Source organism: Haliotis rufescens, unplaced genomic scaffold, assembly GCF_023055435.1.
Source record: "Haliotis rufescens isolate VD_foot unplaced genomic scaffold, xgHalRufe1.0.p SCAF_8, whole genome shotgun sequence".
Lineage (NCBI taxonomy): Eukaryota > Metazoa > Mollusca > Gastropoda > Lepetellida > Haliotidae > Haliotis > Haliotis rufescens.
The window spans coordinates 43,032,841-43,052,313 of NW_025964372.1; the positions used below are offsets into that span (position 1 = coordinate 43,032,841).

Sequence of the window (19,473 nt, forward strand, 5' to 3'; positions counted from 1 at the left end):
CTTTGCCCTATATCGCTTCCTTGTCCTATAGCCCTTGTTCCATACCCGCTTCCTTATTCCACACCCCATATCCCATTCTTTCAATATGATAAAAAGTAACCAATCCTTAACCAATACTCACACTTGCGACCTAGCTCTACCTAATCTCATACCCCTTACTATATTCAGTCTCCACTCTCATCACCCCACATCCTCACTACGTTGACAGGATATTTTCATCACATGAAATCAAGTAACAAATAAGGATACACATTTGTACATGTTGTATATATCCAAGCTTTACATATGGTAAGTAAAGCTGAAGGGTTGTTGTCGAATAGGATACTAACAAGATGTACTCATGGCTCAAGTGTAATACAGAAATGTACCCAAGCTAACCACTGCTCAGCTCTCAAGGGACTGGGAAAGTTTCAGTTTACTTGTAACATAAGTTTTGCAGCTGTATTAGAAAGTGGCAACAATGTTGTCGACAAAAATTGATTTTTTCAGACCATGTACTGAACCAAAAGAGTTAGGGATCATGAATATTTTGGGGGATATTTTTTGTAGTGAAGACTGAGCACACAATCCCTAACGTATTTTGTTCAGTATATGATCCTCCAACTCCAAAATGTACAGCCATGCTTTTTGGCATTCTAGAAGTCTACACAGAAGGTGAGGTGAAATGGTGTTTAACGTTGCGTCCAAGATTATTGCACTTATATAGCGACGTGCATATACGTGTGTGTGTGTTTGTGTGGCTGCTTGTACTAGTCCGGACTGATGCCGATTAATGGTGCTAGCTCACTGAGATACCATGCTGCAGCTTAACATGAATACCCCACTCAGACACAGCATACTGACTCCGAGCCGACCAATCCTTGTTTTAGCCCCTTAATACCGAGCGCCAGACAGGGTAACAACAAGTACCATCTTTTAACGTCTTTTGGTGTGACGCGGCTGGGGATCGAGCCCTGGACCTTCCGCTCTCCGGGCGGACTTTCTACCACTAGACCACAGAGGCGGTCTCTACACAGCAGATGGATTCAGGCACCTTTGAATGAACTTATCAAGTGGCTTCAGTGAAGGCCATTTGAGACACATTTCTGTACATGGATCTAGCCAGGGTACACTTCTAGCATACCCTCTATGACAACAACCCCTTCAGCTCCAGTAAGTTCTTTTCAAAAGACTTTGAGAGACAGAACACATTCCAAGGACATGTTGACAGAAAATGGTTGTATATACACAGACACACAAGAAACAGGACAAGACACAAGCTCTCTGGGAGTTGTAGGACTGCATATTGATGCTACATGTTACTTAGCATGGAGCCATCAACACAACACACATGGTGGGTACCTAGAATGCAGTCACATCACACAAATCTCAAATAATGTAGTTCTTGACAATTAGGCTAAATCAGGTGCTACAGCATATAAAATATCCGACCATACCTACAAACTTGGCCCTTGCTCCCTCTAGTGTCCCTCAGAGCATTTCCACACAAAGGGACATCACCCATGATCCTCACACCCACTAAAAAGTTTTCTGTCATATCTTACACAATCATAAACAGTCCTCTTCAATTTAATGAGAATCCAAAGTGCGACATCAAAACTATTATTGTCAAGGTGATGCAAAATACATATGACAATATGGATGACCAAGTCACAAGAGTCCTGATGACAAGATAGAATGGATGATTAACTTCTGCATTTCAATTGTAGCGGTGTTTTGTGGCAATTCTTCTAAATGCTAGTCAAGAGTTTTACACCTGATCTAGCCTAGGGATTGCACAAGTATATATCTACTGTGATCTGATGCAACATCAAAGCGTAGTTAGCATGTGGTTTAAGGCAAGTTATCACACAGGTAGCTCATCTATACTACAGTCATAGCAGCATAGGCAACATTGTATCTATACATGAGTAGGGGGCTTTTATGTCATAGGCAGCAATATATCTTAATTTGTAAGCTATTGCTGATTTTCTCTAGACCTGGCCAAATGTTGGACATAACAACAGTGCATCCAAATCCATACCAAGTGCAGTATCAAAGACTAAAAACCAAGAGTTATATACTACTCTAAAGAAGTTAAGGACCACAGATTCTTTCATATTATTATAGTTAATCTGTCCTGTCCTGACTTCTTTCGAGTAGTATAACATTGGTTTGTATAGACAGTATGTATTAGCTTTGAGTAAGTAGTACTAATTGATCTCATTTCAAAACACTAAATTGTAAAATTGGACAGAATACAAATCATATTTTAATACAGTGCATTAAGAATGTTAAAATGGCAATGAGTTGCTATAATGTAGCAAATTCACATCAGAATTTTAAAAAACCATGTTTAACATCCACAACAAGAGATTCCTATACAATGACAAATACAGCATGTAGAATGTTAAACAAAGATGTGACCATTTGTAAATAGACTACAAAATATGGAGGGATATATTTGATGGACTGGCCAACACAACCATGACATGTAAACAGATCAGATCAGGTCCACACCCATTCCAGGGTTCTAGCAACTTACACAATGTTACATCTTACAATGATGTCGACTCTTACCGACTTCCTTATTTCAATTATTATCGAATATTAAAGCAAGAAGTGCTAGGTACTGTTCTGAATATTCATATCAATAAAGATTCACATAAATGAAATCTTGTCACAATTCATCCTCTATATCTCCAGGTCTAGTATTTCAGTAAACCTTCACTAACCCCAGGGCCCCGTTCCACAAAGCAATTGTAGCGCTAAGATGATCGTAACTCCCATTCTTTATCATAGGCTTACGACAGGCATAGCGCTACGATCGCTTTGTGGAACGGGGCCCTGATCCATACCTGTGGTTCTCACAATCTCAAATTACACAAAATGTATAACAAAATATTCAAACACTGTTAAAAACTTCGAAACCTGTTGTTGCACCTCTTGTAATAACTGAGCCTACATACCAGTACTGTTATTGTATAGTAAGCTGTTGGAATCAAACATTAGGCCACACTTCTTATATTTTTCGGTTTACGAATTCAACCAATCAAAGCCAAAAATTGCAATCAGAAACTACATTACAAATAGCTTATATTTACTTTAACAGGCTGACTGTTCCAACAACTACAAAAATCATATCAAATGTAAGCAATTAATAATCATTAAATAATAATTCATCATATGCACTGTACGTAGACTCTGGTAAACCTCTCACACAGGGAAGAAAACCTCAGGTAACAGAAAACGGTCAACTCAAGAAATTTTATGCCAACAAAATAGAAATATAGTTTGCTACATAAATCTAATCATATTTTCATTTCAACAAGATCCAAGCTAATTAGTCAGTAAAAGTCAATAAACCATACAATCTAAAGAGCATGGACCTTCCAGCAGTCAGGGTGGTCATGAAACAGATTGCAATGCTCATAACGGAAGATGGGAAGACATTTAATGACAAATGTTAGCTCACATATCCAAAACATGACCTGATGTATAACAAGCAATGGAAACAGCTGTTGAATGACACATGCGACACTGAAAGCTTAGTAAGCTTGTACGTATTTCTAACAAATCATAACAAAATGGCCCATAATTGTAACAGAGAACAATAGTTGGACAACTTTCTTAACCAACCCCATACTTAACAAACTTTCCTCTTATTTTTTTAATCAACATTAGAAAAGTGATCCCTAAACAACATTTTCTTGATCCCTATGTAATTTATTTAATTTTCAATTACAATGTATTTCTGAATTCATATGAAACTACTCACCAAAATAAATCATAATACAGTACCTTAGGTAAAAACTGTGCATAAAATAATTAGAACCAATTACTATTTCAATTGTATCACAAAATATTGAAAAAAAACTTGTTTAATAATTTGAGTAGTAGTTAGCAAATATTTTAATTGACATGAATTAATTGAGCTTGGTTTGCCTATAGATTTACATCCTCAATTATCCAATGTATTCTACATCCCTTCTATTGTGACATACGAATCGTATATCCTGATCCCTTTTGGCACCAATAACTTAACACAGAAATTCTCTCTCTCAGCCTGAGGGTACTTTAATTTGATGGTTCTTTTTACCATAATGCCATTCGAATCAGGCTTCGAAACCCAAGTAAATGGGTCAAGGGTGTTTATCCTGATAAGGCCACACATTTTTTTTATTTTCGTTTCACAGGCCTGACCCGACTGAAAAGCAGCCAGTCTAAGAAATAAATTAAACATATTTGAACATATAAACATTTATAAAGTCTCCCACTAGTAATATAGACCCTCTAATACAACTTGAAATGTTATATATGAATTCCATGTCTACATCACTATCCGTGATTCAAGAAGCCAGCTGCAGTCAAATCCTCAGGAGAATGACTTTCATATAAAGAAAAAAATAATTCAATTTATTTTTATTTTTATTGTGACTGACCTTGTGTGAAAAAGCTGGAATAAATCTGTGAAACAAAATTTAAACGGTGTGGCCTAAAAGAATGGAGAGAAGACCCTGGATAATGAAGGACGTGGGATTTACTGACCAACTCCATCACACTTGATCTATAATAATCTCTAAGAACCAACCATGGGCACGTAATTACTCTATACTAATACTTCAAGTCACACCACAAATCTTTGGTTAAATATTTGTACAAAGAGAGTATCTTTGGTTACCATCTATGACACAAAGATGAAAATGAAACAAAGGGAAGTAACTCCATTGGGGCAGAACTGAGAACCACAAATCTCTAGGTCAAAGTTCAAGCTTCCTTATTGCTGTGTTAGGGAAAGACAATTTGGACAATAATTTGAGCTTGTCACATAAATTCAAATCAAATTTTATTCGTCACACTCTCATGGTGTAACAGCATTGGCTCTTGTTAATAACAGGACTGAAAATGTATCACCAAATCATGTTACCTTGTTTCTTACAAGATCGTACATCAAAATACTACTATGATGACCTTGAGTACAGGAAATACAGGATTCAAGTAGTCCTTGTGAGTGAAGAAAAATCGTTTTAATTTAAAACAAAAACAAATGAGAGTGAGTGAGTGAGTATGGTTTTACGCCGCTTTTAGCAATATTCCAGCAATATCACGGCGGGGGATACCAGAAATGGGCTTCACACATTGTACCCATGTCGGGAATCGAACCCGGGTCTTTGGCGTGACGAGCGAACGCTTTAACCACTAGGCTACCCGACCGCCCCAAAACAAACGAGAATCATTGTCGACATTGTCCCCAACCAGCAGTGGTGTTTCCCTGGAAGTAATGATACATGAAAATCAAGTGGAAGTATACAAACTCATTTTGGCTTCTTTTGATAATTGGCTGTAATGCTACGAGTCATGAGGTATTTCATATCCAGAACACAAATCTATGATGATAAAAACGGAAGACGACAACGACACAGACTAAAACGGCATTAACACAAACCTTTGTACAAAAGTTAAAAATATCTGTACATGAAATTAAACATTGATATAAACAATGTTTAACCTTGAATATTGTCTACACTGCTTGAACTAATCCCACTACTTCCTTCTGCAAAGCTAACACTACTTAGGTAACATTACACTGGCTTGACACTGTACACAGCAGTACAAGTAGCATGGGATACATGGCCCCGTTCCACAAAGCGATATTAGCGCTAAGATGATCGTAACTCCATACTTTAACATAGGCTTACGATGATCGTAGCGCTAAGATCGATTTGTGGAACGGGGCCCAGGATACTTTTTATGGATATCAACTTCTTTTATTCTTTCTTACGTTTCAGAGCTACTTCTTGCTCCTTCATCAGGTAAATTAGATCATTCACCCGATGAAGGGGCAAGACGTAGCTCTGAAATGTCGTGACAAAGAATAAAAGAAGTTGCTAGCCATAAAAAGTGTCATGCATTCATAATCAACTTCAAAATGCCTATCAAAGAGTTTAAATGGTATGGGAGTATCAAGGTCTTACACAAAGTTCTCAGGGGTTTATCTAAGGATTCCACTCTCAGGATTATCCTCATCCACGATTATCCAGGGTATTAGATGTCCATTCTCATGGATCGATTCACGACCCTATCTTGTGACAGAGGTGACGCCACCACCTCCATTGCTCCCATCTCTCCTTACCACAGAATTTCTCTTGCTTGTGAGGATGTTCTGACTGGACGGCTATTTTAGCATTGTGCTGTAAAAATTGGGCTCAAAACGAAGATATGGCAGTGATTGGGGCCCAGGTAATTTTGATTTTAGAATGGAAACATATTACACACTATTATCAAGGACAAAGTTAACAGCACAATATGCATTTATAAGCTGAAATAATAAAATCAGGAAGGTCGTTTCCAGGAAATATTTACTTAGGAAATTCATATCTATTGGGTCATTCAAAACCACAAATGTAACGTAAACAGAGCCTAAGGCTGAATGCAGGATGCGCACCTATCCCCCTTTCTTTGTAGTATACTAAAATGTGTACATTAGGAAACTTCCTGGGTGGATTGCTAAAAGTAAATGTATAACAACACTATGACTAACTCACTTGGTGAGATATCCAACAAAATTACTAAACATCAATTGCCAAATCACAAAATGCACCCTTCCTTTTCGAAAAGCTGTATTCACACTTCTGGAACAACTTAGCCGAGTAAGTTTAACTTTCACCAAGAGTTTCTGCCAAATATCAGTGAAAGGCCAGATAAATCCTGACATACAATGGTCTAACTGCCTTCATGACACAAGGATTCAACATTTTGCAACTATATACTGCCTTTTAGTTTTTCTACATTATTTCTCTATTTCTACACTTGTCAATCTCATTAAAATCAGATCTTAGTTCTTGCTACCGCTAAACAAAGATCTGAAGACATTCCATTAGGGGTCACGTCAGAAGACCTTTCATCCGGCCTATCAGAGCGTCGCTTCCCAGATCATAAAAGTGACAGTCGGAATGTGATTTCTAATCATACAACCTCGAAAACTGAAACATGGAGTATTCCGAAAGATAGTTCTGAATCCATACAATCTAGACCATCTATTAGCCATTCCAGAATGTTCTTTTGTTTAGGTTTCAAATTTGTAATCGAGAATATGTTGCAAAGCGCAGTCGCCAATTTCAAATTAGTGCCGTAAAGCATGAGAAAGCTGCCTTCTGATTGGTCATTCCATTGGTCAGTCAAAGTTCGCGAAGGTCGGTCTGACGTGACCCATAATGGGATGTCCTCAGATCTTTGTTTAGCGTTGCGAGAACTAAGGTCTGATTTAAATGATATTGCTACACTTGTAAGATGACTACTTCAAGTAGGTCCTTTCACTTATGCTTATCATGATGATGTATTAGCTATTAACACTGTAAAGCTACAGGGTGGTGTATATAGTTTGAGACAAGTCTTGCATGCACCATAAAAATATTGTCTTGTGACTCCAAATGGGTATATGAAAAAGCACCATGATCAAATCTATTGGCAATCACATGATAATGTCACATGATCATTGTAGTCACATGACCTGTCACATGACACAACCTGGTCACATGGCCATATGGATATGTAAGGAAGGGTGGTATTAGAATCCTTTTGTTAATGTGACATATAAACTTCACGTCATTGTCACAAAAACCTAAAGTGGCAATACAGCATATAAAACAGCGCCATGACTTTTTAGCTCACCGGTCCATATAATACCACAGTTACTTCAGCATTCCAAAATAACGCCATTTCTGTTTCACAGCCGACTGTTTACCAAAAATTACAGATAACTTCTGTATGTACAAACACTCTTGTAGATTTACTCCATGTTTGGTCCTGGAGTATCTAATGTAAAAAATAACCATTAAAAATTATCAACACTAAGGAGATGTTGAGCATGCCTGGCAACTATACACAGACGTGGAAATAAACTCACTTGGAATTTCAGTCCAGGTTAGCTACAAAGTCATAGAGCAATATGGCATATCAATCCAATACATCAATATCAAACATAAACCTCACATGGCAATACGCCATATGAACCACATAAAGCAATATGGCCAATAAACTCACGTGTCAATACGGTGTGTGACACCCCCTGTTGTATACAAAGTCTATATACACGAATTGAAGTCATCAAACAAGGTTCAAATACATTAAAGCTGCCTAAAACATATCTACATTGGAGCAGGTGGGGGTGGGGCAGTGGCCTGTTGCCGTGGAAACTCAGAAGATTGCTGTTGGTTCGTGTTGTATTGCTGGGCAGCCATATTAACTTGCCGCTGAAACTCTTGTTGTAAATGATGTGGCACCCCTTGTGGTAAAGGCTGCTTCATCTCGCCCGGCCCGGGGGAGTAGAGAGAGTATGGCATGGGTGCCCCCCCTGAGGTGTTGGCCTGGGAGTTCTCCGGGGGTGCCCCGTCCGGTGCTCCAAATACTGCCAGAGTTGTCATAGGCTGGAAGCTAGGCTGGGGGACTTGGTACATGTAAGGGGGCCCCATGTTGGCTGCGTTAGGGTACCCAGGGTAAGGCTGGTGTCCGGGATGGCCTGGGTGGCCTCCGTACATCTGGCCCGGCTGCTGGGGGTGTGGCATGGGGGGGCCTGGAGAGGAAAACATTGAGTGTAAGTTGTGCCATCATTATCTTCATGAAACAACAAAATATCATTCTAATGTCTGACATACAAGCTTGTAGAGCATATAGTGGCTGTATTATGCACACTAGTCTAGAAGAGATTACAAAGACCTAAAAGACTGAGAAAAGCATGAGTGCTGAAAATATCTTCTTCTTTGGAACCCCTAAAGGGCAAAGACAAGCATGAAACACCTATAGGAACTGCCAGGTCTGGCATACCCGAGGGGAGAGACAAGCATGAGGCACCTATAGGAGCTACCAGGCATGGCATACCCGAGGGGAGAGACAAGCATGAAACACCTATAGGAGCTTCCAGGCCTGGCATACCCGAGGGGAGAGACAAGCATGAAACACCTATAGGAACTGCCAGGTCTGGCATACCCGAGGGGAGAGACAAGCATGAAACACCTATAGGAACTGCCAGGTCTGGCATACCCGATGGGAGAGACAAGCATGAGACACCTATAGGAGCTACCAGGCCTGGCATACCCGAGGGGAGAGACAAGCATGAGACACCTATAGGAGCTACCAGGCCTGGCATACCCGAGGGGAGAGACAAGCATGAAACACCTATAGGAACTGCCAGGTCTGGCATACCCGATGGGAGAGACAAGCATGAGACACCTATAGGAGCTACCAGGCCTGGCATACCCGAGGGGAGAGACAAGCATGAGACACCTATAGGAGCTACCAGGCCTGGCATACCCGAGGGGAGAGACAAGCATGAAACACCTATAGGAACTGCCAGGTCTGGCATACCCAAGGGGAGAGACAAGCATGAAACACCTATAGGAACTGCCAGGTCTGGCATACCCGAGGGGAGAGACAAGCATGAGGCACCTATAGGAGCTACCAGGCATGGCATACCCTAGTGAGAGACAAGCATGAGGCACCTTTAGGAACTGCCAGGTCTGGCATATCTGAGGGGAGAGACAAACATGAAGCACCTATAGGAGCTACCAGGTCTGGCATATCTGAGGGGAGAGTGAGTGAGTATAGTTTTACGCCGCTTTTAGCAATATTCCAGCAATATCGCGGCGGGGGACACCAGAAATGGGCTTCACACATTGTACCCATGTCGGGAATCGAACCCGGGTCTTCGGCGTGACGAGCGAACGCTTTAACCACTAGGCTACCCGACCGCCCCTCTGAGGGGAGAGACGAGCATGAGGCACCTATAGGAACTGCCAGGCATGGCATACCCGAGGGAAGAGACAAGCATGAGGCACCTATAGGAACTGCCAGGTCTGGCATACCCTAGTGAGAGACAAGCATGAGGCACCTATAGGAGCTAGCTACCAGGCCTGGCATACCCTAGTGAGAGACAAGCATGAGGCACCTATAGGAGCTAGCTACCAGGCCTGGCATACCCTAGAGAGAGACATGCATGAGACACCTATAGGAACTGCCAGGTCTGGCATACCCTAGAGAGAGACAAGCATGAGGCACCTATAGGAGCTAGCTACCAGGCCTGGCATACCCCAGGGGAGAGACATACATGAGGCACCTATAGGAGTTACCAGGCCTAGCATACCCTAGGGTGAGACAAGCAGGCGTATGTAGGAGCTACCTGGCCTGGCACACCCTAGAGGCGAGACAAGCATGAAGCACCTATAGGATTTTCCAGGTCTGGCATACTCTAGGGTGAGACAAGCATGAACCACCGATAGGAGTTACCAGGACTAGCATACCCTAGGGTGAGACAAGCAGGCACCTCTAGAAGCCACCAGGCAGGAATCCCTTGGTTGAGAGACAAGCATCAGGCACATACAGGGTTATCTGGCCTGGAACCCCAATAGGGGACAGACAAGCATCAGGCACATACAGGGTTATCTGGCCTGGAACCCCAATAGGGGAGAGACAAGCATCAGGCACATACAGGGTTATCTGGCCTGGAACCCCAATAGGGGAGAGACAAGCATCAGGCACATATAGGGTGACGTGGCCTGGAACCCCAATAGGGGAGACACAAACATCAGGCACATATAGGGTGACGTGGCCTGGAACCCCAATAGGGGAGGGACAAGCATCAGGCACATGTAGGGTTATCTGGCCTGGAACCCCAACAGGGGAGACACAAGCATCAGGCACATGTAGGGTTATCTGGCCTGGAACCCCAATAGGGGAGAGACAAGCATCAGGCACATGTAGGGTTATCTGGCCTGGAACCCCAATAGGGGAGAGACAAGCATCAGGCACATACAGAGTTATCTGGCCTGGAACCCCAATAGGGGAGAGACAAGCATCAGGCACATATAGGGTTATCTGGCCTGGAACCCCAATAGGGGAGAGACAAGCATCAGGCACATACAGGGTTATCTGGCCTGGAACCCCAATAGGGGAGAGACAAGCATCAGGCACGTGTAGGGTTATCTGGCCTGGAACCCCAATATGGGAAGAGACATGCATCAGGCACATATAGGGTTATCTGGCCTGGAACCCCAATAGGGGAGAGTGAGTGAGTTAAAATTTAACGTCGCATCAGCATTATTTCAGCCATATAGCGACCAATAGGGGAGAGACAAGCATCAGGCACTCGCAACACATAGGGATTAACACAAGCATGCTGTACATTGTATTTTTTCTGCCCGGGAATACCATCAAGCAGAGACATTAGGGCTGTTAGATATGATTATACAATACGATTATACGCATGATTCGGTACAAATTCAACTAACAACATGAACATTGACTTGATATTACATAACATAGACAAGCAAAAAGCATTTTGGACCTATTCTGCCCTGAATCCACTCAAGGAGAGACTAGCATGAAGCATTCGGGATCTATTATGTGCCAAATCCCCTCTAAAGGAGAGACAAGCATGAAGCACTGAGGATCTATTGTGTGCCAAATCCCCACTCAAGGAGAGACTAGCATGAAGCATTGAGGACCTATTTAGCCCCTAATCCCCTCTCAAGGAGAGACAAGCATGAAGCACTGAGGATCTATTGTGTGCCAAATCCCCACTCAAGGAGAGACTAGCATGAAGCATTGAGGACCTATTCTGCCCCTAATCCCCACGATTGTGGCACAAGCATGTAGCACTGAAGTCCTTTTGTGCACTGTGCCCCAAATCCCAAGACTTAGTGACAGACAAGCAGGAAGCACTGAGGACCCATTTTGCCGCAACTCCCCACATTCAAGGAGCGACAAATGGCTGCAGCAATGGTTAGTAAAGCGAGACTCTTGACAGAGACCAGCCTACCTCCACTGGACATTTGAGACGCAGCGGTTGACGTTGTCTTGGACACTGTCATGCCAGACTGGGTGGACGGAGCACTACCTGTTGTCACTGGACCGAGGGGGTAGGAGGTGACCACGCTCTGGCCGTCCGACGTCGCTGCCCGCTCGTACATGGCCCCCTGGGAATCTGGAGGCTGTCGCTTCCTGCACACGCAGCAGATGACCACTATCAAGATGGCTGCTCCCACAAACGCCATGGTGAGGCCCACAATGAGAACCAGAGATGGCCCTGATTGTAGTTCCCTGGGGCTGTCATTGTAGTCTGTAACAGGACAAAGATAGACACATTCAAACATCTGTTCAAAGGCAACCAACCATTTGGGGCCTGGAATGTATTTGAAAAAAATAACTTATAAATAATTTGTCAGGTTTCGCTTAAAAAATGTTCGCTGACAATGCTGGATCTTCTGAAAAATATGTCATGTGAAACTCTTGTCAGTTGTTTAGCTCTTCTTTTCATATAAAAAATTCGTGTTTTGAAAAGGGAACAGAAAAAAGTATCCCATCTGACAAACATCCCATTCCAGCCACACCAGGGAATAAATCATGCAAATAATGGCCGCTTAGTAGCACTCACTCCTGGTAGTCCAAACATGAAGTCTATTAGCAATTCTTTCAGCATACATAGACTAATCGAACCTGGACCACACAATGCAGTGATCGATATAGTGAGCAACAATCAATGCGGGTTAGGTACAATCATACTAGGGCAGGGACGGGTAAAATCCCGTAAATATTGTACCCAGTTTGGGTAGGTAACGAGTCGGACCCAGGTACCCATTGGACTACCCGGACTTGTGGTTAGTCACGTGATATATTGTTTAATGACAAAAATTATCAAGAACTCTGTGGTTACACTATAAGTCACTAATGTTGGCATTTCTTTCTGACTATGCATCCATTCCTTCTGACTTTACATATTTTTTATATAACTTTAGTCAACTTCAGTGTGTGCATGACCAGATTGTTTAATACATGTATCTAAATATGTTTTGCCAGGACTATGGTAAAAAATTCCCAATTGGACATTTTGTGCCTATCTCTTGAGACCTACAGCAGGTACCCAGGTAGGGTCGGGTAATAGGGGGTTGGGTACCTGGGTAGTAAATTTGGACTCGTCCCAGCCCTAAATCATACAGAATCATCCAAGTCAGAAAGCCTGACCACCCAATCCTTTTTGTCGTCCCTTTCGACCAGCATAGGTTGCTGGGGACGTATTTTAACCTGGAATGTCTACATGGGCTTATATTGTGATTCAGGCTGTTACCTCCTACATTTCTTCATAAAACTGTTGACATGTTGTTAAATTTGAACTATGAATACTTTTTTTATAGCATGTTGCATGCATGAGAGTATGAAGACTTATAACAAAACCCAACAAGAACAAAGTAACAATATGTATATCAGTTTACCTAAATGTAAACATGTCAGGTGTCATTTTCACAGGGTTTTCACAGGGTTAAGGATTTCCCATGGCCATTGTTCAGAGCATTCAACTTTTTTTTCTAAAATGAGAATTTGTAAAGTCTAAATTATTTAATGTTATTTTTCCCATAAACAGAAAGGGGTCAGTGTGCACACTATTGCATGGGGCAAACTTATCAGCTACCTACGAAATTCAAACTTTTATGTTTAGTATTGCACCAATAAAAATGGTTACGAAATCACCGACCCGTGAAGATCAGGGGAAGTTTTGGTCTTCAGAAACCCATGCTTGCCGCAAAAGACGACTAACACTACAGGATTGGGTGGTCAGGCTCACTGACTTGGTTCATGCATGTCATCGTATCCCAATTGTGTGGATCAATGCTCATGATGTCAATCACTGGATTGTCTGGTTCAGACTCGATTATTTACAGACCACCGTCTTATAGCTGGAATATTGCCGAGTGTGGCATTAAACAACACACAAACTATGAAATCACTCACCATTTTTACAGTTTAGCATTAATGTATAATTAAAAGTTTTTAACTTAACTTTTTTAACTACATTGTACATATGGACAAAATGTTCATCTATAAGCATGATAAGAAAATGTAAAACTTTTTATACATTTGTGTACTGGTTTTTTTCAAAACTAATAAAAATTTAATCTGATAGGTTGGTTGACATTTTGACCAGCTTTATTTTGTTTGAAAGAAACCAAATTTTAGACTCATGGGTTTATACAGAAAACAAGTAATTCATGAAATTAATGCAAGCATGAAATTATGAAAAATCTGAGTGTCTGTTAAATGAAATGACCTATTTTTATCTGCACATGCTGGAGTTGATTGACAGGTCAGTTTACTGCATGTACCAGCTATCAAGGACATGGATCTCCCAGCCAAGCTGGGAGTTAGTTCTAGGCTCTGTATTTCTTGAAAAATCGTAAATTTCGTGGTTTATGCTGACAGCCTGAAATGTTTATATACAACAGAAATATTTTTCCAGGATTTAATTGCCCATAATTAAGGGTGCATATAACATACGAATACGTATTATACACAAATAAATAAGTCTTGTGTACGTAAACCACTTGGAAGGGGTGCTAATTGAGATTGTTCACTAGCCAATATATTGGCAAATATCGCCTTGGGCGCTTATTAGAGCAGGGCGCTTATTACGTCTAATATGGTATTTGTTTGTTTGTTAACGCAGCACTCAGCACTATTCCAGCTATATAACGGTGGTCTGTAAATAATCGAGACTGGACCAGACAATCCAATGATTGACATGAGCATTGATTCATGCAATTGATCAATGTACACAAGACTTATTTATTCGCGTAAAATATGTGTGTTATATGCATCCTTAATCGTGGGAAATAAAATTCTGGGAAAATATAACTGTGGTATATAAACATTTCAGGCTGTCAGCAAAAACCACAAAATTTACGATCTTTCAACTCTGTTGTTTTTCACCAAAATATTATTCTAATAAGAGCCCCCTATTTCTAATTTTGAGAGCGCCCTGGGCGCTTATTATGTCGAATACAGTATTTGGAATTTTCTGCTGTTGACGTTAGCATGGTTAGAATTATGTTTGCCCTAATATGCTCAGCAAATAATTAAGAAAAATAAGGTTCCTCTACTCCCATGTGTAGTGTAATAAAGTGTAGTTTTACCCTGACATATTATAGTTAAAGCACAGAGACACCTACATCCATGGTGGTCTTATCAGACTCATGTTAGGAAACTATCTTATCGATAATATTGATGCGGATACGCCATCTTGATTGACAGAGTAATGTTACCAAGGGTATGTTAGATCACAGGGGAGGTAATTTGATCAGTGTCATGACTTCAACCCATTATGATGAAGCTCAATAACTGTACTTTATCGCAGGATAAAGTACTGCTGCCTCTTACGATCTTTTAGCCAAACATCTTAGAATAGTCCTTATCATCCAAAACTGGCTCCCACAGGAGACATGCTTGGGTGAGATCAAGAATTGCATCACAATGCTTTGCAGACCATTGCGACGTCATTGGTTACCATGACGTCACAATCAACTGACATCACTAATGGCTCTGCTACTGAAGCTGTTAGCAGTACTTTTTACACTGGAGACACTGCTAATTACTGTCTACAAACTGAAAAAGTTGGAAGAATGATGTGGAATGATAAATAAAATCCCCCCTGAGTGTCTTTTGATATCATATCAACACTCGTTGATAAAAGTGACAAAAATCCTCGGCAAGCCTCAGAATTTTTCCACTTTTATCAACTCGTGTTGATATATTTGATATCAAAAGACACTCGGGGGAGATTCTCTATATATGATAATGCTAAAAGCTACTGAAAATGTTGCTAAGAGATATGTTCAGGATAGTAGACTCAGTAGCTCTTGGCAGACTGATATCACCAGATTTTCTTCCAATATCGAAGAACCGCCTCACTGCCTTCCAGTGCCATGCTAACAACATTATCTGCACTGACAATAGTCGTCTGTCATAGTTACATAAGATCTCGTAGATTACTATTACATGAATTTTCCACATTTCGCATCCAATTTTATAAATATCATGTAAAGGGTGACCAGAATATGCTAAAAGCATATGACAGCATGAAGATTCAACAAATTCATTTATAAAACTGTACATTATATTCTGTCAACCAATAGATACAACTATTTTATACTTTTGTGTACAATTATGTTTGTAGTAAATAGTTTTTATTGCATGTATTGACATACTAATCTTTCTGTACTTTTGACAAGGAAAGAATCAAGTACGCTCATCCTTACCAAACCTATTGATTGTCAATAAGATATGTTTGAACCAATATGTCTATGTCAGGTCATGTGATATACTCATTAATTGTATGGTATTTCATTAATACTGTGATATGAGTTGGTTTTCTTACCTTTAACACTTGCAAGAAATGAATTTGGAATAACATTTTTAGCGGCATTAATCTTAGCAAATAACTAAAAAGAGAATGGTTCTGTATTTTCTGTTTTCAGAAAGAGCGGGTGCTTTTTAGACAAGTCAAATGCTTTATTGAAAACCACATTTCATCAATCATAATATAAACTTGCAGCACACAATGACCATCTAGAAAGATTAATAAATATATCCATAAAGGTTATCATGTTTACATTTACCTTCAAACCTTTCAAACATTTTACATTCAGTCTGGGTTTATTATACAGTATAGTCTATTAGTTTTAATTATTGACTGGTTATCCTGGATCATTTTGATCATTTTGAAATAATATCTCAATCTCACAGAAGCAGTCATCACTGCTAATAGCACACTGATACTAACCACTTCTAACTGCACCCAGGTACTAATCACAACTATGAACATGATGAAGTAATCTTACACTTACATGATGATCATGTCATGACACTCTTGCTAAAAGTTCAAATTTAAGAGACTCCCGTGATTCAAACACCGAAGGGCCAGACCCTCATCCCTAATTTCAAACTCTGATACATGTATTTGTAAATTATCTATGACCAATAATGTATACGTAATTATACAGCCAATGTTTCAAATCAAGCATGAAACTTGAAAGTAAAGGGGGCCTTTTCATAGCCCTAGTCCCTAGTGTTAAGAGTCAGGGGTCCATACAGTTTCAAATGCGATAGGAGCAGACGTCAAGGACATCTGGATCCTCGTTAATTTGAAGACTGTGTACCATGTTATGATCTGTCATTACTAATAATTCAGGGATTTATCTAGACCTGCTCAGAGGCCGATATTCGGCCACAAGTCTGCAGCAGATGTCAATAAAAATTTCCAATTTGGAACTAAACATTTCCCAATTCATGTTACCATGTTTCTATATATGTAACTAATTTCATGGCTTTGTACAAGTAACCTGTGATCACTTATACAAGTTATAGCAAGACCAATAAATAGGAACAGGTTTTATATTATTGCATTAAATGTGCAATCTCAAAACACTTCGGAATTAAGAAAATATGAACTTTTACAAAACCCCAATTTTTAACAAAATAACGATTTTGTTCAAATTTGCGAACCAGGCACTTAGATATGAATCCTAGATAAATCCATGTAATTACCAACATTACACCTTCAGACCTTTACTAACTTGGTTATTTTCAAACCAGGAGAACCCATACAGCTAATTTCAACATGTTCACTGTATTAATCTTGTATGTTGCCAAGGAAACTATACACAGCCTGGTCAGGTATGTTGTCATATCTTGGAGGGTTTCAAAATATGCATCAAAATGAGAAAATGATAGCAATGCAGACACTTACTTTCAAGTACAAAACAACGCTGAACAAGATGGGTGAAATGTTAAGACTTCTGAATTAATTCTTGAAACCATACAAAAATGTTCAAAACATGTTATTGTTTTTCTCCTTGTAGATTTGTTTATAATTACCATGACAAACATGACAATTAAACTGAAATAATATTAGAAGGATACACATAACCTGCATCAAGAATTCCTCATTATAAGCACACTTTCAAACAAAAGCCCAAAGCTATACATTTATCCTCCGCAAAAGCCTGTTAAAGAAATGCACACATGGCGGTAAATGCACTACGATAGCGAAAATATGGAAAAATACTTACAACTGTCATCGAAGTAGCCTGTAGTACTTGTAAAATCTGTTGCTGCTAATTTTCGCATCATTTTACACGTCGGTCACACATATATGTAATATCAAGTAAAATAAAATCCGCAACACATTTGTTGCAAGGTACAATCACTGCACAACACGCTGGAAAATCGTTGAAAACCCAAGTGATGCCGGTTCAACGCCGGGTTAAAAAATAAAATGTGAGATGTGAGTCACATCAAACTGCACAGTAACGTGCTGCCATTTTTAAAGAAAAATTTGCCACAATGTGCCCGACGTCATGTGTGACACATTCTCTGTCCTAAAACTGCATAGAGCAAGACTTGGTTCCCGCGACGCATGAGAACAGGCGGATTCGCTATAACATTGTCTCGTCTTTGTCTGTCAAATTCACGTTTGACATAAAACCGGAAGTGGTAGCGTTATCGTCCCTGAAAAGATAGTAAAAATGTCATCCTGGAAATTAAGATGGAACAAGTGCGAGCTCTTACTAAATTCTATTCTCAGGTAAAAACGAAAATGGAAGATCGGTTTTAGTAAGGGATTTAGTTTAATTTATAGGTAAATACAAATAGACAATACTTGTAATGTTAACTTACAGAAACCTACTGTAACTGTGTTTACCTTACATTCTGCACTTCAACGGGTTACTTACTAACAGTGAAGAAAACGACTGACCTCTTTAAAACATTACATAAAGTAACAGTTGCAAGTTGGTTAAAAAAAGATCTATGGCCGTTAATAGCCTGTACATAATTAGTTAAATTTAAACAAAATTAGGTATTGCTGATATGAAATATGGCATATATTTTTTTAATTAAAAACAAGACTACACTCGTCGCTATTTTCAGTGAGAAATTGAGAACCATTCGATCTCATAATGCGTTTATGTAATTATGTATGCAGAGTGTTGTCAACATATTTGCTGGTACCAGTATATATCTGTCAGAGTGCGAAATCGGCTCTACCGCAAGCTCCCGTAAAATCTCAAGCATCATTATCATTTTTACAGAGACGCCTTTTGGGGTGAATATGATTACAAGATAGATCTAGACCCACACGATGATTTATGTAATTGAAAGCTGATACATAAATGACACTCGACTCAATATTTTGTCGGTCATAGCTGTCATAATGTAACCTGGTCTTAGCATGTTTGATTCAAGTCATTCAAAACTCACAAGTTATCTGTAGGGTTGGTTGGTTGGTTTGTTGTTTTACGCCGCACTCAGCAATATTCAAGCTATATGACGGCGGTCTGTAAATAATCGAGTCTGGACCAGACAATCCAGTGATTGACATCATGAGCACCGATCCACGCAATATGGGACACGATGACATGTATCAACCAAGTCAGCCAGCCTGACCACCCGATCCTGTTAGTCGCCTTTTACGACAGGCATAGTCGCCTTTTACGGCAAGCATGGGTTGCTGAAGACCTATTCTACCCCGGATCTTCACGGGTCTTATCTGTAAGGTTTGGGGTTTTTTAATAACATTATATGAAATGACTCAGAACTCTGTGATTGATATGAGTTTTGTGAATCAGTCCTTTACGTAACTTTCACCAAAATTTCCCCAGTAATTATTTTCAG

At 40.1% G+C, this 19,473-nt stretch overlaps 1 protein-coding gene across 2 annotated transcripts; it reads right to left on the minus strand.

The window, feature by feature from the left end:
• Positions 1-886: 886 nt before the first annotated feature.
• On the minus strand, positions 887-18,352 carry LOC124120239 (trithorax group protein osa-like). 2 transcript variants are annotated; one of them, XM_046483012.2, is made up of 3 exons: positions 17,871-18,352; positions 11,870-12,091; positions 887-8,551 (listed from the first exon to the last, which is right to left on the minus strand). In XM_046483012.2, the coding sequence occupies exons 1-3, from the start codon at positions 17,929-17,931 to the stop codon at positions 8,127-8,129; spliced, it is 708 nt and encodes a 235-aa protein (XP_046338968.1). In that variant the 5' UTR covers positions 17,932-18,352; the 3' UTR covers positions 887-8,126. The 2 variants fall into 2 exon arrangements, with proteins under 2 accessions (XP_046338968.1, XP_046338967.1); XM_046483011.2 differs by having other exon boundaries at positions 11,792-12,091.
• Positions 18,353-19,473: the final 1,121 nt, after the last annotated feature.

Coding starts and splice junctions, on each gene's coding strand:
- LOC124120239 (XM_046483011.2), bottom strand. CDS start 17,931: ATGATGCGAAAATTAGCAGCAACAGATTTTACAAGTACTACAGGCTAC. Junction 12,092..17,870: donor AGGCTACTTCGATGACAGTT/GTAAGTATTTTT, acceptor GTCCTGTTACAG/ACTACAATGACAGCCCCAGG. Junction 8,552..11,791: donor GTCTCAAATGTCCAGTGGAG/GTAGGCTGGTCT, acceptor TTTCCTCTCCAG/GCCCCCCCATGCCACACCCC.